This window comes from Zonotrichia albicollis, chromosome 5, assembly GCF_047830755.1.
Source record: "Zonotrichia albicollis isolate bZonAlb1 chromosome 5, bZonAlb1.hap1, whole genome shotgun sequence".
NCBI lineage: Eukaryota > Metazoa > Chordata > Aves > Passeriformes > Passerellidae > Zonotrichia > Zonotrichia albicollis.
The window spans coordinates 67,877,939-67,898,059 of NC_133823.1; the positions used below are offsets into that span (position 1 = coordinate 67,877,939).

Below are 20,121 nucleotides of genomic sequence, written 5' to 3' on the forward strand. Positions count from 1 at the left end.
ATGCAGTTGGCATGGATTTTTCTATTTAATCCCTGATTTACTGCTAACTAAGCACATGGATATAAGTCCAGGGTCCTGGGGGCTCTGACCAGGCTTAGTAGAGGTACCTTTTCAGAGATAGCTTTCTTGCTCTCTGCACAAATTAGTTATCATGTGCAGTCTGTTCTTTCACATCTCTTTAAAAGTAGGTCAGAGGACTTTGGGGTCTTTGGTGGCCTTGATTCCCCCTATAGTCCATGCCCATTTCTTGGGCTCTTTCTAGCTCTTGTGCTGTACTGTGTTGTGCTTATCTCCAGGATCTACTACAAGATGTTTGTCCCAGGAAAGTGCTGCTCTATTTACACATGGCCCCCTTTCTCCAGGCCTGTGACCATGTTCACAGGGGTCTCAGGTTGAGGGAAGAAACGAGGATCTGACTCCATGTTTCACAAGGCTTGATTTACTATTTTATGATATATATTACGTTAAAACTATACTAAAAGAATAGAAGAAAGGATTTCATAAGAAGGCTAGCTAAGAATAGAATAGCAAAGAATGATAACAAAGGTTTGTGGCTCAGCAGTCTGTCCAAGCCAGCTGGGCTGTGATTGGCCATTAATTACAAACATCCAAGATGGGCCAATCACAGATGCACCTGTTGCATTCCACAGCAGCAGATAATCAATGTTTGCATTTTGTTCCTGAGGCCTCCCAGCTTCTCAGGAGGAGAAATCCTAAGGAAAGGGTTTTTCATAAAAGATGTCTGCGACACAGCCCCATTTTGTCCTTTCCCTCTGAGTGTTAATACCAACAACCCTCTGCAGCCATGCTGCTGTGGGTGTTTCAGACATACACATTACATCCATCTACAGTAGCCCAGGCCTCCAGGTGCTGGCAGTGTCTAAAAGTGGAAATCACCTTTGCAAATACAGCCTGTCTTAGCTCTCCAGGCCTGTCTTGGACACAGGGCAGGCTTTGGTGCTGGGGGCAGTCTGGAACACAGCTGCGCAGCCCCAGTCAGTGAGAATGCTTGTTCAAGGTGAGGGGGAACTTGAGAGCATCCCACTGGGTAGGGCCATGGGGGATGGTGGCCTGTGCTGACTTCAGAGCATGGTATGGATTCCACTTGCTTTCCAGAAATCTGCAAAGTCTGGTCTGGAATGTCTCGGCACATCTACAGACAGCTCTTGAAGAAGAAGGTGAGTCTTGCCTCCTGCACGGGCCTCATCCTGCCACTCTGGAGCAAGGTCCAAAGTGCCATCCCCAGAGCCATGCAGGTCACCGGGCAGCCCTTCCAACACTTCCTCTTATTTGTGTTTTTAGGCAGTGGATATCGGATTTGGGAGTTTTGCGGTTATCCCAGTGCACGCCAATGTGGCAGAGGGCAAGGTTTTGCCTGTTGAGAGACCTATGTTCATTATGAACAAGACTCTGAAGATGTTTTACAACCTTGAGGCTGATGAGACCAAAATTCCTGGTAAGAAGATGGGATCCTTTCCTTACCCAGGCCTTGCATTTTGGCTTGGTGCCAACCCCTCTAATATAGCGAATATCAATTCTTCCAACCTGCCACGTGCAGAGTGAGCCCAGCACCCTGCTCCTCCCTGAGGAACCATCCTCCTCTGCTCAGCTCCCTGTGCTCCATCTGGCTGCTCACAGCAGGAGGCAGAGGTTTCCCTGCCCTTTCCTGTCCGCTGTGTCCATCCTGGAGATGTGGATGAAGCTGGAAGGGGGAGCATTGCCTGGCAGTGTTGCCTGGGAGCTGGGTGCTGATGACCTCCAGTTTCTGAACTGTGGTGAGAGAGGCACTGTCATTTTGTGCTTGTTCACTAGAGGACATCCCTGTGGTTCAGCCAGACTTTGAGGACATCGCTGCACACATCCACTTTCGCCGCGAAATTGTGGAGCAGTGCGTACAGGAGACGCTGCTTTACTTTGCTGGGGCCCTCCGAGAAAACAAAGAGGTGGAATTCAACTTCAGGACCATCGGTATCCTCGCTGTGCGTAAAAAGGTGGTCACCATGACCTTCTTTGATAGCTGCGTGCTGGAGATGGATACAACAGGGAACATGCTGACAGCCCTTCTCGAGGTGAGCTTGTCCTTTCTGTGGGGTTCCTCCTCATGGCTTTGTGGCAGTGCGCTGTCAAAACATTCCAGCTGCCTTGTCTGGGCTGTTGTCACCTTCCTCACCACCCAGCCTAGGCACACTGCCAATGAGCTAGTCCAAATCTCAGGAGTGCCCTTTGGGGGAAGAGCTAATGACATCAAGGGAGAAAGTGTGTGAGGGCTTCCTGTTTCAGAAATCCAGCACATGTTCTGGGTTTCTGCTGATGTTCTGCTGTTCCCTTCCAGGACCCCGACATGATGAGTGCCGTTGCCTTTCCGGGCCAAAACAATTTTAGTCGGGTCAGTCAAGACGAGGTTGTCATACTGCCAAGGTGAGCCCCCAGCTTGTCAGCCACTGTTTTGGGGGTACCCTCCTGCCAAGGCTCCTTTCCAGCCAAACTTGGGCAAGAGCAGCCACTTCATAGGAACACTTCTCTTTCTACTGCTCACTCCCCCCTGGCTTTGGAGATTGCAGATGAAGTGGCCATCCTGCTTTCAAGAGGGGCGAGAGGGTGTAGGGGGATATATATTTCTATATTCTTATATAGAATATAAGAAAATAAAGGTAGTGTAGAAAGTAATCTTACCCCTATGGAGCTGCAGCTGGGCCAGTTATCAAAGATTAGGAACAAGCCTGACTTTACAGGCCACAGCTGTGAATAGTGAGAAGAAGAGTGCTGTAAAAGAGTGGGGTGGCTGGGTGAGAAGGGAACTGGAGTCCATTGGCTGCTTTGTGAAGAAGAAAGGGTTGGTGCTCTGAGGAGGTGCCCATGAGAAACATCAAGAAGGTGTGAAACTTTTGTCATAAGAAGACAGCACTATGGAACCCCTGCAATAAGATGACAAGAGGGTCTGTGCAGGCAGCAAGGACAGCATGAGTCCTGTCCTCCAAGGACCAGGCAGTGTGCCTCAAATATGTGTGCCAGCCTCCAAGAGAGCCTGCTGCCCCAGGTTTACCCAGCTGGTGCCTTCTTGTTTGCAGCTTTGTGGCCGAGGCCCCTCACCAGCCATCAGACCGGCTGGTGTCCCTGAAGCCCAGGAGAGAGTCAGCACCGTGGGGTGGGGGCTGCCGCAGAGGTATGTCCCAGCTGGCAGGGACTGTCTGTGCTCTTGTCCTCAGGAGGGAAAAAAAGTCTGGGGGAACTTTTTCTGAAGAGGCTTTGAGGTGTGAGGAGCCTCTAGAATTCAATTTCCCCAGTGGGTTCCTGGGATTCCTCAGTGCCTCCCAGTTCTTCTCACTGGTGGGTCCCTGCTGCTGGCAAGGTGTAAGAGGAAGATGAGGAAAACCATGTCCAGGGGTGGTGGGTGGCTGGATGGGAATTCAGCTCTGGAGCAAATCTGTTGCCAGCCAGGGGCTATTTACAAATCACAAACGAGACGGGGCGGCTGTGGAACGGGCCTTGAGTTGTTTCATTTTCCAGCATCACTCTCATTACGTGGTTGTGACAATGGGAAGATGCCAGCAGCTCACATCCCAGGCAGCAGACAAAGAACTTCATGTTACAACTCCCTTTATAAGTTTTTTGACCAATCACACAAAGCAAAAGCACACTGACAGTAGTTCTATCCAACCACTATAAGCACAGGTACCTTTGGTTAAAACAATGCTTGCTTATTTTGAATACAATACCTGCTTGTAAGCCTTAAACACAATGCACAGAGCTCTATTATGAAGCTTCAACCTTCCTAATATCTTGCTAGATAAACTCTTCTGTAGCTTAGAGAGTTATTCTAGACAAGTGTTAATACACAGACCATTGTTCTATTTGTCCTTGCTTTTCTACAATTTAAATAGTTTTTCTGCTGACCAATCTCATGGGCTGCTGCTTAGCTCTAATCACAGTTCTGCTGTCTTTGAGGCCTGCCTTTTGCAGCTCTCACAAAACCCTCTGGTTTTGTGGATTCCCACACAAATCCAGTGTGGACAAAAGAAAAGGGCCTGCCTGGGACTCCTAGGAATGGCAAGGATAGTCAGTGAGCCTTGTGTAGCGTGACTGCACAGCTCTGCCACCCATGCTGTCCCACATGATCTCAAAGACTGTGCGCTCTTGTCTCTCCTCCTGCTTGCAGTGAGTGTGCTGGATCCCGTGTTCCTGGCTCGGAAGAGGGTTTCTCAGGCCAGTCAGCAGTCGGCAGAAACGGATCACGGTAGAGACAAGGAAGCTATCCTGGGGTGAGCCTTGTAGGGCAGTGGTGTGGCTGAGGGCACACTTACATCATCACTTGTGATAATGGGTGATGCTTCCCTTGTGCTGATGCCAAACAGCCCTGGAGACACTGTCCTGCTGGACATGTGGTCCACCTACTGAGCTGCTGGGTGGTGCTAGAGGACAGGCTGCCATCCCACAGATAGAAATTCACACTTGGCTCCCACCAGCTCAGACTGCTGTTTGTCCTTTTCAGATACCTGCCTGCAATCCTGGAGAGGACCCATGTGATGAAGCGCCCCACCTCTCCAACTCAGCAGGGCCTGAAGGTCTCTGCAAGTGCTGCCCAACGCTCAAAAGAGGTAGATCCATGCTGGGATTCTGCTAGTCCTGCACATGGTCCCAGCCCTCCTGCCCTGCCCAAGCTCGAGGTGGTTAATTTTGTGCATGGCCTTTAGGGGAAGCACCCCATCTTTACTGAGAAGGAAGAAAGAGAGCTGCAGCTGCTGCTGGCATCCAAGCGCCATGAGGTGGAGGCAGACGTGTATCGCAAATACTTTGGCAACCGAGCAGCCACTGAGCGAGGAAAGGTATGACACAGCCCCCAGGAAAAGGGTGTTTTACCTTTCTGCTTGGTGGCAGGGGAGCAAGGAAGGTGTTCTAGCACAGCAGTGGTGCCATGGCTGGGGGCTGGACAGGGCTCTTCTGCCCTGCCCCCTGTCCCTGAGGTTCCGGATGTCTCTATAGAGCATGACACGGTACAGTAATACACAGCTCTATCAGAAGGGTGCAAAAGAGAAAATTTATTAAACCAATGTAGCTTTTATAGTTCTTCCAGATATTGACACCCTTCTAACACATATACAGTGCCCATTGGCCATAAAAGAAAAACAAAGTTCCCAGCAGGCAACCAGGGAGCCACGTCACTGTGCGAGCCAGCGAGAGTCCATATCTCCCAACTTTCTCTCCTTCTTCTGGCCCCCATGGTAATGACTTTGGTGTTCCTTCAGGAGAGATATAGGGCTTCTCCTATCTTCAGGAGGCCTTGCTAGCTCACAGGGACAGCACAGAATGTCTTTCCCACACACGGGCTGGAGTGTGCAGCTGGCTGTGGCACAGGCTCTTTGCTTTGTGCCCTCTCTGAGCCCTGAGCCAGGCCTTGCAAGGCAAACACCTTGGCTGAAGGCTTGGGAGGAGCCCCAGCTGCTGGTGGCAGTGCTTCAGGAGACCTCCTCTGCCTTTTCAGACCTCCTGTCCCTACGTGTTTGAGGATCCCTATCGCCCTCCCCACGTCCTGAGGAAGGCCTACGCTGAGAAGCTGAAGGAGATGAGTCAGCAGCAGGAGGAGGAGTCTCAGCTCTCTGGGAAAGTTCTGGAAGAGTAAGTGAGGTGGAGGGAGGGCCCACAACAGGCTCTCTAGAGCAGGGAGATGGAGTCAGCAGCACTGTCAGGCTTGGGGCATGGGGAGCCCTTCTGCCCAGCTACAGAACTGAGGCCCTTTCTCCTGCTTCCTTCAGCAAGGGTGTGCAGACAGGTCTGTTGGAACGCTGAGGAGAAGGCCCAGCAGCTGCCAGCCCTGCCAGCAAGCTGCAAGCAGCCCTGCAGAGACAATTGTCACAGAATTCCTCCTTTCCAGCTGGAGAGCTGCCAGGATTGGGCAGCAGGGGCAAGGACTGCCTTAGCTAAGGAGAATGTGCCAAATAAAGGTTGCTGGTACCTGAATTCCATTAGAGTGAGCCTGCTGATGCCTTCATTGCCTTTTTTTGAAGCCAAGGGGATGGGAGAGCCTCCTACAGGCCGTGGTCAAAGAGCAAATGGGCTGGAGGGACCTGGCCCTGCCAAGCAGTTGTGACAGGCCATGGGACTGAAAAGTGGTGTCCTTTCCAGGGTAAAGGCATGGGGGCTGCAGAGCACAGCTTCTCTGCATCCAAACACCGCTCTGTAGGGATAACCAGAGGCCTGGGGCTGGTCATAGCACTGTGAGGGCAGGTTTGATCTGGCAAAAGCCAACAGTAGGCTTGATGCTGCTTGGAGAGCTACACTTGCACAGAGAAATGCACTTCATTGAAGACACTCCTTAATTTAGTCCATGGCTGACCCTCAGGAACCATTGAGTGGCCTCCTTGGGAGAGAGCTTCTTCATTTCAGGAAGAAAGAAACTTTTGAAAGTGGGAAACTTTTTTTTGGCAAGGTTAACTTACAGCATGAACAAGAAAGCTGCAACCTGGAAAGGTAAAAGAGCACCAGCAGCAGCATAGTCTGGCAACAATGCCAGACCCTGTCAGACCCTGGGGTCTCCACTGGGACTGCTGCTGCTGAATATCACCTTCCTTAATGCCACAGCTAGTGAGATTGAGTGCAGCCTCAGCACATTTGCAGATCTCTGTCACAGGCATTTTTTATGAAAAATCTTTTCCTCCTGAGAAGCTGTGAAGCCTCAGGAACAAAATGCAAACATTGATTATCTGCTGCTGTGGAATGCAACGGGTGCATCTGTGATTGGCCCATGTTGGATGTTTGTAATTAATGGCCAATCACAGCCCTGCTGGCTCGGACAGAGAGCCAAGCCACAAACCTTTGTTATCATTCTTTGCTATTCTATTCTTAGCTAGCCTTCTTATGAAATCCTTTCTTCTATTCTTTTAGTATAGTTTTAATGTAATATATATAATGAAATAATAAATCAAGCCTTCTTAAACATGGAATCAGATTCTCATCTCTTCCCTCAACTTAGGACCTCTGTGAACATGGTCACAGGTTTCTTGGGAACAGGAGCCAGGCGGGCAGTTTTAGAGGTAGATCTTCACTCTGTGGACTTTATTACAGGACTTATCCAGGCACTGAGCAGACACAAAACCTTTTTGGCTTCCTCTCTAGGTTCCCAGGCCTCCCAAAACATGATTTCCTGACTCTGCTGATGCCTGGCAGCATATCCACAGTAGCTGGTCTGTAGCCAGCAGTCTCTGGTGGCATCAGCAGCTGGCTTGACAGGGACAGAGGTGACACAGGGCTGTGGGGGCAGGCTTAGGTGTTTGAAGTCACTTTGCATTTTGATTGCAAACCTAGGTGATTAATTGGTTATGTGTCTGTGGTGTTGAGAGGTCCCCAGGATGAGATGAGAATTTGACTCCATGTTCTCAGAAGGCTGATTAAATATTTTATGATATTATATTAAAATAAAATAAACGATATACTAAAACTATACTAAAGAAAGGATACAGCCAGAAGGCTAGAAAAGAATGAATAATACAAACCTGTGACTCCTCAGAGAGTCTGACACAGCTGGCTGTGATTAGTCATTAGGAAAACACAATTCACATGGAACCAATGAAAGAATCACCTACCAAGAATCATCCAAAACAGCAGGGAGAAGCAATCAGATTATTATTATTTACATTTTTCTCTGAGGCTTCTCAGCTTCCCAGGAGAAGAAATCTTGGTGAAGGTATTTTTCAGAAAATATCACAGTGACGTGTGTAATTTTTCTTTTTTTTTTTTTTTTTTTAATTACCTCGGTCACCGTTTCTGTTGAGAGACTGAGGGGAGCAGGAGGTGTTGGGCAGAGGTGAACTGCTGAAGCAACCAGAAGCTCAGAAGGGAAGCAGCAGGACTGGGGAGGTGGGGGCATTTTCCTAAACCTTCCTTGCCTTGCAGAGGGGGCTTGGCCAGATGCCATTCATGAACCTCCACCAGCTATGTGGTCTTGTGTGCCAGTCACAGCTGGTTTACAATAGTGTGAAAAACTAACAGCTTTGTGCTCAGCTAAAGTGATGGATGAGGTGTAAGGGCTGGCCATTTGCCTGCTGCTGCCAGTGAGTGCGCTTTGTAGAGTTTTAAAGCGTGAAGATGGCCAGATTTGTCAGTTTTCTAAACCTTTTTAGCACATTGCACCCAAATTCCTCAAGTGATATGTTGATATGTATTGTGTGTATGTGATGTGTGTTAATTTTCAGCACAGAGGAGCAGCCAGAAGGAGCAGAAGAAAGCTAGTGTACTTAGTTATTTTCACTCTTGTACCTTGAAAAGGAAATCTGTAGGACCGTAAGAATGTCATAGCCAGCTTTTGCTTGAAGATGCTGGGGATGATTTAAAGTAAGATAAAGGTCTGATGATAGACTGTCCTATTAAGGGCAAATGCTTCAGCATTGTAGTTTAAAAGTGACACCTGCTCCCACAAAACTGAGACAGGGCTTTAAAATGAGATGTGTGTTTAGCCAGAAGCCCAAGAAGGACTAATAGCCTCTGGAATGCCTTGGGAAGGTACAACTCTCACTTTGGTGGAAATTAGTGTAGCAACTTGCTGGTGAAACTGGTTTTGCTTTGATTAGCATTTTGCTTCTGATGATCAGCTTCTTGCTAGGGAGCACAGAGTCTCAGACCTTGGCCTATAAAATGTTGGACTGGCCTTTCAGAAAGGTGCATGCTCACATGTTATTCTGCTTTCAAACAGCTAATGTATAATTAGCATGCTGACATTATTGGCTGTTGGCTTTTTGTGTCAAGTGACTGAATTATTGCCTGAGAATATTATGTTGTCACATAGAAACATTGTACAGTGAAAAGGCAGGAATGCTTTCAAGATGTGATTGCATTAAAAAAAAAACAAAACAGGTAGTTCATTACCAATAGGATATGGAGCAGTAACCCTTGCTCCTAAACATAGACACTAATCTAACCAGAGCTGTAAAAACTGACTTCTTGAACAACTGGTGAAACTTCTAATCCTTCTGGGGAAATAATTGTGTGTTAATTAAGAGCCAGGATTCCATGAGGCTTATTAGCTGTCTAGCTGGATCTGAGAAGCAGAAGGTTGAGCAGAGTTTAACTAAAATTTAGAACTGTTAATTAGTCTGCTTTCTTCCTAGTCTCCTTTCTATTTTCCTGTTTTTGGTTTGTGTAGCACACTTTGAATGACCCGTGAGAAGCTACTGCTACTGTGCTTCTGACATGATAGCTCCCAATTGTAAATGCTGTATTTTTCTAGCTGTGAAAGAATAAAGCTTTAAAAGAGCTTGGCTGCCCTTAGCTACAAGCTGGCTTGTTATGGATGAAGAAATGACAGAAAGTGGAAAAAGCAGGCTGGCTAATCTTGTTAAATTGGCTGAGTAATGTTGCATTCACAATATGTGAACTCCATGCTGCAAGGCACAGATGCTTTAATAAACTTTAGATGACCTGTCTTACTTTAGCACTCTTTACAGGGCTCAGAAAATATTTGATAGGTGCATGGAAACCTAAAAATGAATCCGCCTTCCTTACAGACCTCTGTTTTGGGAGTTAGGGATATGGGAATTTGTGACTGTGTGAAGGTTGTGCTTCCCTGAGGCATGCCTGGGCAAGATAAGGGAGGGAGAGGTAAAACCTGAAAGCTCTTTTATTAGGTTCAAAAGTTTTTTAAACAGCAATTGGAACTGTTTCCTGATTTTTTTTTTCACTTGGATATTATGATTCAGTTTACTTTTTGGAGGGCTGAGGTGAGGGGTATGCTAGCATGCAGTGCAAAACTTCCAGGGATTCTGATATGATGTGAGATGCACTAAACAAAATAGCTGCTATTTAACCTCAATAGCTCCCCAGAGCCCCAGTGAAACCATTTTGAGCCTGATGAGTAGGAATGGTTTGAAGGTCTATTGTAAAAGAATTCTACTGGAATTCTCTTTGTTAATTCGTTAATTAACACTTGTCAGAGTCTGCTTTGTATTTCTTACAATGATTACCACTTCATTCTAGGGGTGTAGTTAAGCCCTTGAGCTAATTTGACTTCTGCCTTCAGTCCTCTTATATTTAATGCCCCACTTTTAGATGTTTTCTTGTTCTGCTCATTACAATGTTTATATCTTCCTTTCAGTTTGTAGTATGACTCCACTAGGACATTTGCATCAATATAAATGCATTTGCTTAATACAGATGCACTGGAAAAAGGAATATGCATCAGAATGACTAATCCTGGTAACTTCAATGGGTTCACACCTGTGAGGTGTGCCTGTATTTTAGTTCAGAAGTTTGGTGGGTGGGGCCAAGTGGAAAAGGGCATTAAGTGTGATGTAGATAGCCCTCCAGTTATAAATGGAAAGAGTACTTGGATCTGTAAAAATGTCCTAATCATGCAGATTAGAGTAGTTGTGCTGTATGATTAGAGCCCTATTGTACCAAGCATTTGAGGGTGATGGGTTTTTTTTCTCATGCCCTTAGTTATTTCCCTGCTCCTTTAAAATACATGCTTGTTTTTATTAAGAGTAGCCTAAGAATGTCTCTTAAATCTAAATTTGAGGAGCCCCTGAAACAATCAGATGCCTGATCCTAAATGTGAGAGTATAGGCATGCATTAGTAAGAATCCCAAAAGCTGTTACGGAGAGCACTTATTGTGTCATTCTTTTGGCAGTCTTTGAATTCTTCCACTACCAAATCGTGGGTTTGTTTCTTGTTACTACAGTAGCTTTTCTGTCAAATACACAGCACAGCATTCTGATCTGACACCTGCTTGGCAAGAGTTGCTTGCTTGGAGCTCAACTACATACCTCTAGTTTAATTTTGAAGTTAAAGGTTTGTTTTATAAAGGCTGATCCTCAGTCACATGCAGATAAGTGCTTTAAGTGTTGGTTTGGACACTAAACCCTCTAGTCTTTAACAGAGGAAGAAAACTACCTTTTAAAAACATAAGTGGACTTATAAGTCCAAACATCTTTTAGTGATTGGGATTTGGAGAGTATACCTGGATAGAAAGAGTTCAGCTCTAAGGCACCTCACCTAATCCTGTTTGCTTGACAAATATCTGTGCATGTGTGCCCTGTTGCTTACTTTGCAGGACCTTTTTTTTGCTAACTTCCTGTTCTGTTTTACCCTCTGAAAAACTGACGCTGACCTTTGTGACATGTTTGATCTCAGGAGTTTCTCTGCATTGTTGGGATATAATTCATTCCCATTTCCCAGTTCCAGGCTCCTTTATACAAAGTGTAACTGCAGGCAAAGGTACTGCATTGTTTAGAACTGATGCAGTGAGAACAGCACGTTGGTAGGGGCAGTGCACACTGACAAAGGTAGTTTTAAGATTACAGCTGGGTCAACAAATAAAGCTACAATAAATTTTAATGTTTTGAAGAAATACCTTTATAGTGGTAACAGCTGAGCTGTAGATCTTGGCAGGAAGCAGCTGCTTAGTTTAAAAGATGGCAACAAAAGATTATTTTAACACTGCAGGGGGAAAAAATTTCTTTTTGAGAAAAATACTGATAATATGAGTAAGGCACCATTTAAAATGTGTGCAGTTTCTTACCAGAATTTAACAGAAGGAGATGTACAGGTACGGACCTGAATGTGGAACAAGTCTCTGAAACCTTTGGGATAATCTTGAGAAAGACAAAGTAAGTCAGTGTCCTGTTGGTCTGTTATTTTATAGTCCCCAACATTGCAGGATAAGCTTGGCAGCTCCTTTGGGTGATTGCTGATGTACTTAGTGAGGAGCTGTAGAAAACCATGCACATCTCTATACATGGAGATACTGCTTCTGTAACCACAGAATCACATGGTAGGATGGTTTGGGTTGGAAGGGGCCCTAAATATCTTGTAGTTCCAACCTACAGCATGTGCAGGGACAGCTGCCATTAGACCAGGTTTCTCAGAGCCCTATCCAACATGTCCTTGAACACTTTGATAGATGGGGCATCCACAGCTTTCCTGGGCAACCTGTTAAGCGCCTCACCAACCTCACAGTGAAGAATTTCTTCCTAATAATTAATCTTAACCTACCCTCTTCCAGTTTAAAGCCATTCCCCCTTGTGTAGGGGGATACACTATGAGTAAATGAAGGTGGTATAGAATGTAATCTTATCCCCCAACAAGTTGCAGCTGGACCAATTACTAAAGATTAGGAGCAGGCCTGATGTTAACAGGCCACACCTGTAGCCAATAAAAGCAGTGGTATAAAAGAATGGATTGCTGAGAGGAGTTACTGCAAGGTCCAGGAAGAGTCAGTGCTCGGAGGAGCTGCCTATGAGAAACATCAAGGAGGTACGAAGTTCTGGCTATAAAATATGAAATCCCTGCACTATAATGATAATAGAACTCTTGATATATAAGACAACACCCTTGTCCTGCCCCTGCATGCCCTTGCAAAAAGTCCTTCCAGCTCTCTTAGCCCCTTTGGCTACTGGAAGGTGCTCTGAGATCTCCCCAGAGCCTTCTCTTCTCCAGGCTGAAACCCCACAACTCTGACTTCATTGGAGAGGTGCTCTGGCCTTGTGAGCATCTTGCTGTTCCAGACTTCCACTCTGCATTATTGCCTCCCATCCCCTTCTGCATGTGCTTGGGAGGAGTTTGTGCCTGTTTGGCTGTAGGTCCAGCTGCAGGCTGTGCTTTGAACCACCTAATTCTCTCTCAGTGTCCCTGAGGTTCTACTGCCTTCTCATTGTCCCGTGCAGCTCAACCACCTGCAGGTTCTCCACCTGGGCCCAGCTCTACAAGCAGGTTTGCTGCCTGTCCCTGCCCCAGGAAAAGGGTCTCAGTGAAGTCTGCTCTGCATTGACCACAGGAAAGGTACATGGTGCACATTTCCCCACTGCTTCAGCCACTCTGGCTGGGCTGGTCTGGAATTGGTGTTCCCCCTGCTCAGTGAAGCCCCTGTGTGCCCCCATCCCTGCCCCAGAGCAGTTCACCTCAGCAAAGGACCAAACTCTGACTCAGCTCAAGGCCGAGCTTCCTTGAAGCACCTGCAAGGAACTGTATCAAAAGAACAGTATAAAACCAAACTCCTCTAACTTAAAGTGGGTGAAGAAACATGAGGCTTGCTCTCCACACCTCTCTTACCCACTTTAACTAACTGCAGTGGGAAAAAGTGTACCTTCAAAGAGGGTATTAGCACAAGAATCTAGACTGACTGTGAGTGTCCTATTCAAAAACCTGCCAAAGACACTGTGACCTTATTTCCGTAGCCCTGGTGTGTTATTAATTTGCTTGGGATTGTACCCTGTAATTCTCTCTGCTGAAGCAAGCTGAATTTCTGACTCTTTCCCAGCAAATTGAAAGTGCCCTTTCAGGATGTTAGGTAAGGACTGACCCTGTCTGCTTTTCAGGCAGAAAAGAGAAAGGCAAGTTTCATGAGGTAGCTTTTGGGTTTGGCTTGCAGCATTACCCAAATGAAAACCCCATATTCATCTGAAGAGATGGCCTCACATTTCCCAATGTGGGACATAACAGTGGTGGGCCCCTCTGTCACACAGGGACTATTTTAGGGGTGAAATCTCTCTGCTAAAAGGAGGAGATTAGGATATGGAAGCACACCGTTGTGTACAGCTCTGTGGAGCGTAATCCAACTTCCTGGAAAGAAAGCAGACAAATCCTTACAGGTTCGGTATACAGAATAACTGAGCCTGGGTGATCTGACACTTTTTTAACTCTTGCAAGCTGAAATCAAATGAATCATAAAACTAGAAATCCTGGTAAACCGTTTGCTTTGTAATGGTTAAATGGCTTAAAGGTTTTTGAAAAATCAGGAATTTGTGAATACAAGGCACCAGTGTTTTATACTGTAGTGAAAAATGCTATATCTCTATCCCAGTTCAGATGAGATAACAGATACATTTAGCCTTTGTGCCTTAAAGCTACAGCATATGAATGTGTATATAATATTCAAAATATGTGTTCAATAAAAATTGGATTTCACTTAATATCAGCATCAAAGTCATGGATTCATGATTGATAAATTGTTCGCCTTTCTTTCCTGTCCTAGGAGATGTACAGAAGAGAGCCAGTGATAATATGTTGTCAAGGTAAAATGACTTTGCTCAGAAAAGGGGAATATTGGGAGTTCCTGTTTCAATGAATAACATCACTGGAATGTTCACCCCATCAGGCAGCTCAGGAAAACAAGCTTTCAGAAGGTCAGCAGCTTGTGCTTGTAACCTTGCTGCCATTTGTCTGGTAGGATCTCTCTTCATTGTAAACCTGAATGCATTTATTAGGATTGCAAGGAAGAGAAAGTCTGAAGAGAATATTAAAATAGTTGCTGTTGTGCCACGAAGGAATTGTTTGTTTCGGCAAATAGTGGAGTCCACAGAGCTGTTGAAATGAAAGGTCATTTTCAGACTGTGCAAGAAAATAGGATATTCTTGTTCAAGGAAAGAGGAGAGATGTGTATGTGGGGAAGGGAACATTGTTTCTGTTGTCCTAGCAAAGAATCAAAACGTTTAAAAGTTAACTTTCAATTAAATTTTTTAACCTATAATGACCAAATACTGTGTTCAAGCAATCCTCCAGACAGACACAAGTGGGGTTTCTTTAGCTTCAGGGTTTTTTTTTTTTTTTCAGCTGAGTTTGGAGAAAGAGGCAGGATGAATGTAAATGCTCTTGTTTAATCTATCAAGTTGATATGAAGTTCACTAAGGCTATTTTTGACTGTGAGGGACTTCTTGAATTGAAGAAGATAAGACACCCCCCTTGCACTCTGTTTTAGGACTAGAACTTAAAATTGCAGTGGAGAAAGCAGATATAACTGTTGTGCCCAATTTACTTTAATAGGACTGTGAAGTTGTAGAAGTCTGGTCTTTTGCTGTCAGTGGCAGGAAAAAATCTCAAAAATGTTCTTTGGAAAATATTAAGTTTCCAAGAAGGATATCAAGCTTGGTTGTTCTTTTGGTTTACTTATTTTTTCATATCTATTTATATGTTATTTCTAAGAGTGCAGGAAAAGATGTACAGATAAGAATTGGTGATTATAAATAGATGCCTTTCAGAGTGGGGAAAATAAATTAGTGTCCCCCTTTTTCCCCATATAGGTGTACGAGGTGTGCCTGCCCATGGCAGAGGATTTGGGACAAGATGACCTTTAAGGGCCCTTCCAAATTAAACTGTTCAATGCTATCTGACAGAAACAACCATGGTTCTACAGAGAATATCTCACATATGTTTATTCTCCTTAAAAAACCCTTTCAGACCTAATTTCTTGTACTCTGCTTTTTATCAGTGAACAAGGAAGAAACCTGCCAGGAAACTGAACCAAAGCAAATCTCTTTCTCAACTTTGCAATGAACATCAAATTTAACAAAAGAATGGCCAAATGCTCTTCTTGTGTATATCACCTTTTTACACAATAGCAATTTGACCCCATTAGAAAACTTTTCTTAAACTTATCCGAGAGGGCAGGGGGGTGTCCCTAAAAAAGGGTTCAAGATAGTAAAATTTGGCAGTTAGGCACCAAATATTTCCTCTGAGAACTTTGGTCATACACAGTGCTAGGGGATATGTTGACATCTGGTGCTGTAGATATATTCAAATTCAAAAGAACATGGACAGAAATCAACAATGAGACTGTTGGTTGCATTGTATTAATAGCACCTGCAGGACAAAAATAAAATCAATGAAATCAAAATGAATGCTAGTTGAAGCACTTCACTTTGTTTATTCATCTGCAGGTGAACAACCTGCTGTTATATCTATTTCCTAGATGCAGTTGCCCTGGATTTATTGATACTCTCACAAAGGGGTGTACCAGAAACCTTGTAATCCTGTAACAGTTTACTTTTATGCTTGAGGCAAGTTCTAAATTGGTAAATGTGAGTGTTTGGGGTGAGAGAGACAAGGCTTGAGTTTCCCAGCAGTGCTGGGAAGGGTGGGCACTGAAGGTGCTGGCATTGCCTCCATGGATATGGGTCATGCAGAATTAGGCAGGCTCACCCATACTCTGAGAAAGATCATCAGCAAGCTTCATTCTTTCCTTTGAAATGTAAATCATCAGTGTCTCAACCACCTGAATACTAAACCCAGCAGATCAAATGAGTGTAATGCTGGATTCTCTTTAGCTAACCTGTCTTTTGAAGAGTGCTGTTTTGTTTTATTTTCCTCACCATATACTACTCTTTCTGCTGTATCTTGATTTATTCTTTCCAACCTTGTGTTGGTGAATCCTGACAGCCCTGAAAAAGCTTTATTTTGTTAGTAGGCTTTTGTGGGCACACTATACATAAAGGTCACTCAAATACAGATTTGCTGTTCTGCATTTCAGCTTGACACTGTGTGGGTTCCAGATTTCTTATGTAAATGGTGTTAGGATAGTATATTTGTTTCCAGCAAAAAGACAGCACAATCAATTTTAAAAAGCAAATGGTGCTGCACTAGATCACTCATTTTCCTGGCTAAAAATAGCAAGTACAATGCTGGGAGTTGCTGAATGCTTTCAATCCTCAGTCTAAGGTAAAATTTCAAATTAGGAGTGTTACCTAATTTCAATTTAACAATCTACTACTTTCTGACCTTAAGTCTTTTGTTATATGATAAAATAGTTAAATCACAACCCTCTGGAAACATTGGCTGAATATTTCTGAAATTAGCAGTGTATTTTAGAAAAGAATTATAAGGTAAGATCGCAGGAGCTCTTGTTCTTTCTGTTTTTAATTTTTTTTTCTTTCCCCCAGAAATGTGCTTTTCTAACACCTGCTGAGCAAAACAGGATCTCCAGGTCTGTAATAGCCTTTAAACTCCAACCTTTTGGTATGTAAGAGAACCACCTGGCTAATCTAAAGACATTCTAGAATAAATAATGCTTTTTCTCCTGTGGATTAACAGCAACCTTTATAGAGGTTGCATGCATTCTTTCTCTTGAAGGTTATGATGCTAATTTAATTTTTACATTCTTTTCCTCGTACTATAAGCACACATAATAATCCCATTTATTTTGTTTATTTTAAAAATACTGAAATGCTAACCACAATATAAAAAGTGGAAAATGCATTGCTTCCATCAGCTTCATTCTGTGTGCTAATGGCAATGAATTTCAAGTTACTCATGCCAACTTTTCTTGGCTGCATACTGCTAATAGAAAAAAGCAGTGGAAGCAGGATTGGTATTGCCTTGGAAGTAAAAGAGCTGTAGGTGCTAGGGAAAAAGAAACATTACATAGACTGATTTTTTTTCTCCTTAAATTAATATTATTTTTCTTTTATTAGGCTTTCCTTTTAAAAATGAGCTGTGTTATCAGTAATGTGAATCTTAATTGAGTATTCTTTTGTCTGCCATGATAATTTTTAGCGTGCTGCAATAGTGGCTATACTGCTCTGAAGGTTGTTCTGACTTCAAGTCCTAAGTAAAAGAACTTCTTACAGAGGGCAAGAAAACCTTCACATGTACCATAATTGTCCTTGGATTTCTATACACCTTAAAATACTCACTAAAGTAAGATTTTTCTTTCCATCTATCATTTTCACGAGGTTCTGTCAAGTTAAAACTTAAAAACTGATTTTTTTTAATATTATTTTTAAGTCTGCAAAAGAAAGCTCGTGAAATGATTGCACAGGTCCAGACACACAGGCCTTTCTTGTTTGGCCCCTGTAGCCTCCATTCTGAATCACTTGCCTGCCACCTTCTCTAGTAAAGCTTTTTTTTGGAGCTGGTCCTTAACTTATTCTTCTATATTGTGGGTGAATTGGAAAATCTCTTGTGCAATGTTTTGGGTCTACAACAAAGACTGTTGTATTTTCTGAGACCCCAAGGAAGGGAGGAAATTATGAATCTGACCCCATGTTCTTAGAAGGCTAATTTATTATTTTATGATCTATATTATATAAAAGAATAATATACTAAACTATGCTAAAGAATAGAGAAAAGATACAGACAGAAGGCTAAAAGATAATATTGAAAACTCGTGACTCTCTCCAGAGTCTGACACAGCTTGGCCTCTGATTGACCAATGAGTAAAAACAATTCACATGAAACCAATCAAATAATCACCTGTTGGATAAGCAATCTCCAAACCACAATCCAAAGCAGCAAGTCACAGGAGAAGCAAATTAGGTAACATTGTTTTCCTTTTTTTCAGAGGCTCCTCAGCTTCCCAGAAGAGAAATCCTGGCAAAGGGAATTTTCCAGGAAGTGTGACGGTGATAAAAGAGGTGTTCAGGATGGAATTTGGGCTCTGATGCTACACACTCTGTTCCCTTGAGATCTTCCAAGAGGTAAACAAGATACTGAACTTTCAGTTAATTTTTCTATTTCTTTGATTCTTAATATACTCCTAATATCACCTTTTCAGAAAATCCATGCACTTTCTTTCCAACCTTGTGTTAACATATTAGTCTCAAACTTGCTTAACAATTCTAAGAGGAAGCAGTAAAGGGAAGCACAGCATAACATGGTGTTTGAACTGGGATGGCAAACACAAATCGCCATGAATATTCATGTGAAGGAGACTTAGTCCTTTTCCATTTGATGTTTTTATTTTGCTTTTTTCTTAATTTGACAGTGTGTTGCTTATGAAATTATCAGAATAAGTACAAAACTTTGTGTTTATATGTGTTTCAAGTAAACTTGGGATGAAAATCTTATTTAAAATAATGTCAGGTACAACAATAGCAAAATTAAAGTGTGGAAATCTGATTATGCCAGTTAAACAAAAGGTTTTTACCCTTTATTTATTTTTTAACCAACAGCACAATAGTGGCTCCTATTGATTTGTAGTCTGGTGCCAGACATTATTACTGCTAAAATATAGTCCATGTAAAAATCAATGCATGCATACTATAGTACATTAATTACTCTATAGTTTTTCTTCCCAGCCAGGTACTTACTGTTTCAATATTAGGTCTTCACATGATAGAGATCTAATGAACCTTTCTTCTGTAATCCATTATATAGTACTGCTGCAGATGTAGAACTGATTTGCTCACAAATCAGTGAGCAAACTTCAAAATTCAAAAGTTTTGTGATATTGTTGCCTCCCAGGTTTTGAAATTTTTCGGCTTGTTTAAAGACAAAATCTAAAATCCCAGAAAATAATCGCTGAAAGATCAGATGAGCAAGTAGAATGTACATGTGGCTGAAATGAGGAGCTACTAAAATTTATCATTAAGAAAAATATATTAGTTTGTATATTAAACTGTGGATATGCTTTTTTCTGTATCCATGCTTTATTATTAACTCCACCAGAATAGAGTAGACAGATATACAATTTACAGGTTTTGCTTTTAAGTGAATGGCCGCCTTTTACAGAGTTCTCTTTGGAGAAATCATCTTGCATTAATGCTTGTTTTTTTACATCAATCTGTAATACTTTTGAAGAAGTTTGTAGTGTTTCAGATGGGCATAAAAAGCAATTCATGAATGTACACAAACTGAAAAAATGTATTAAAGAAGCAAAATCTTTTGCTTTCCTGTAAATAGCTGCCCTCTCAAGAAGTCAGAAAATGTGTTGCTTAGGATTACAGCTGGAGTTAAAACAAGTAATCAAAACATATTTCCCTTTTCTGAAATAAATGTAGATGGAGGTGATTTTGACTTGGAAATAACTGCATCTTAAAAACACTCTGCTGCACAGACCCTAAACCTGATGTGTTTAAATCTTGTTAAGTCCATTTTTTTCTGATGTGAGTGCTTTGAAGCTCAACTTATACATTTTAAATTTGACTTAACTCTTTGAGCACCTGGCTCGCTCACACATTTTACTGTGACATGAAAATTTTTTGAATGATGCAGCACAGTTCATAATGTTCTTTGTGTGCCCTGAGGTGATTATTCAAGAACTACATATTGAAAATGTTTTGTGAAGCCTTACTAAAGGAAGATGCTTACTATAAAAAAATTGATATCAAATTTTTTAGGAAATAGAAAACATGGATTTCATTTTAAGGAGTTTCACAGCTGTACTTATTGCAGAATCCCAATACATAACCAGTGTGATGTGCTCAGTTTGAGCACTACCAACATCAAACACTGAGTATTTCTGTTGTTGAGTTACTTCTCTGCACCTTATGTTTTAGTTTTCTGGTCCAGCTAATCTTGCTGGGGGTATATTTGTAGAAGATTTTGCTCGTGTCTTCCACTAATTGATGGCTTAGGGTTAATATAAGTATGTTGGAGTTTTTGGGCTTTGGCTTTGGGTTTTGTGGTTTTTTTAAGTCCTGTCA

General features: G+C 42.9%; 1 protein-coding gene across 1 annotated transcript; it reads left to right on the forward strand.

Moving 5' to 3' along the window:
* Positions 1-892: 892 nt before the first annotated feature.
* LOC102069878 (uncharacterized) lies at positions 893-18,140 on the forward strand. Its single transcript, XM_074540445.1, has 10 exons — positions 893-1,178; positions 1,303-1,456; positions 1,813-2,069; positions 2,333-2,418; positions 3,069-3,163; positions 4,157-4,259; positions 4,490-4,595; positions 4,692-4,823; positions 5,480-5,613; positions 18,039-18,140. The coding sequence occupies exons 1-10, from the start codon at positions 1,095-1,097 to the stop codon at positions 18,136-18,138; spliced, it is 1,251 nt and encodes a 416-aa protein (XP_074396546.1). The 5' UTR covers positions 893-1,094; the 3' UTR covers positions 18,139-18,140.
* The last annotated feature ends 1,981 nt before the right edge of the window (positions 18,141-20,121 follow it).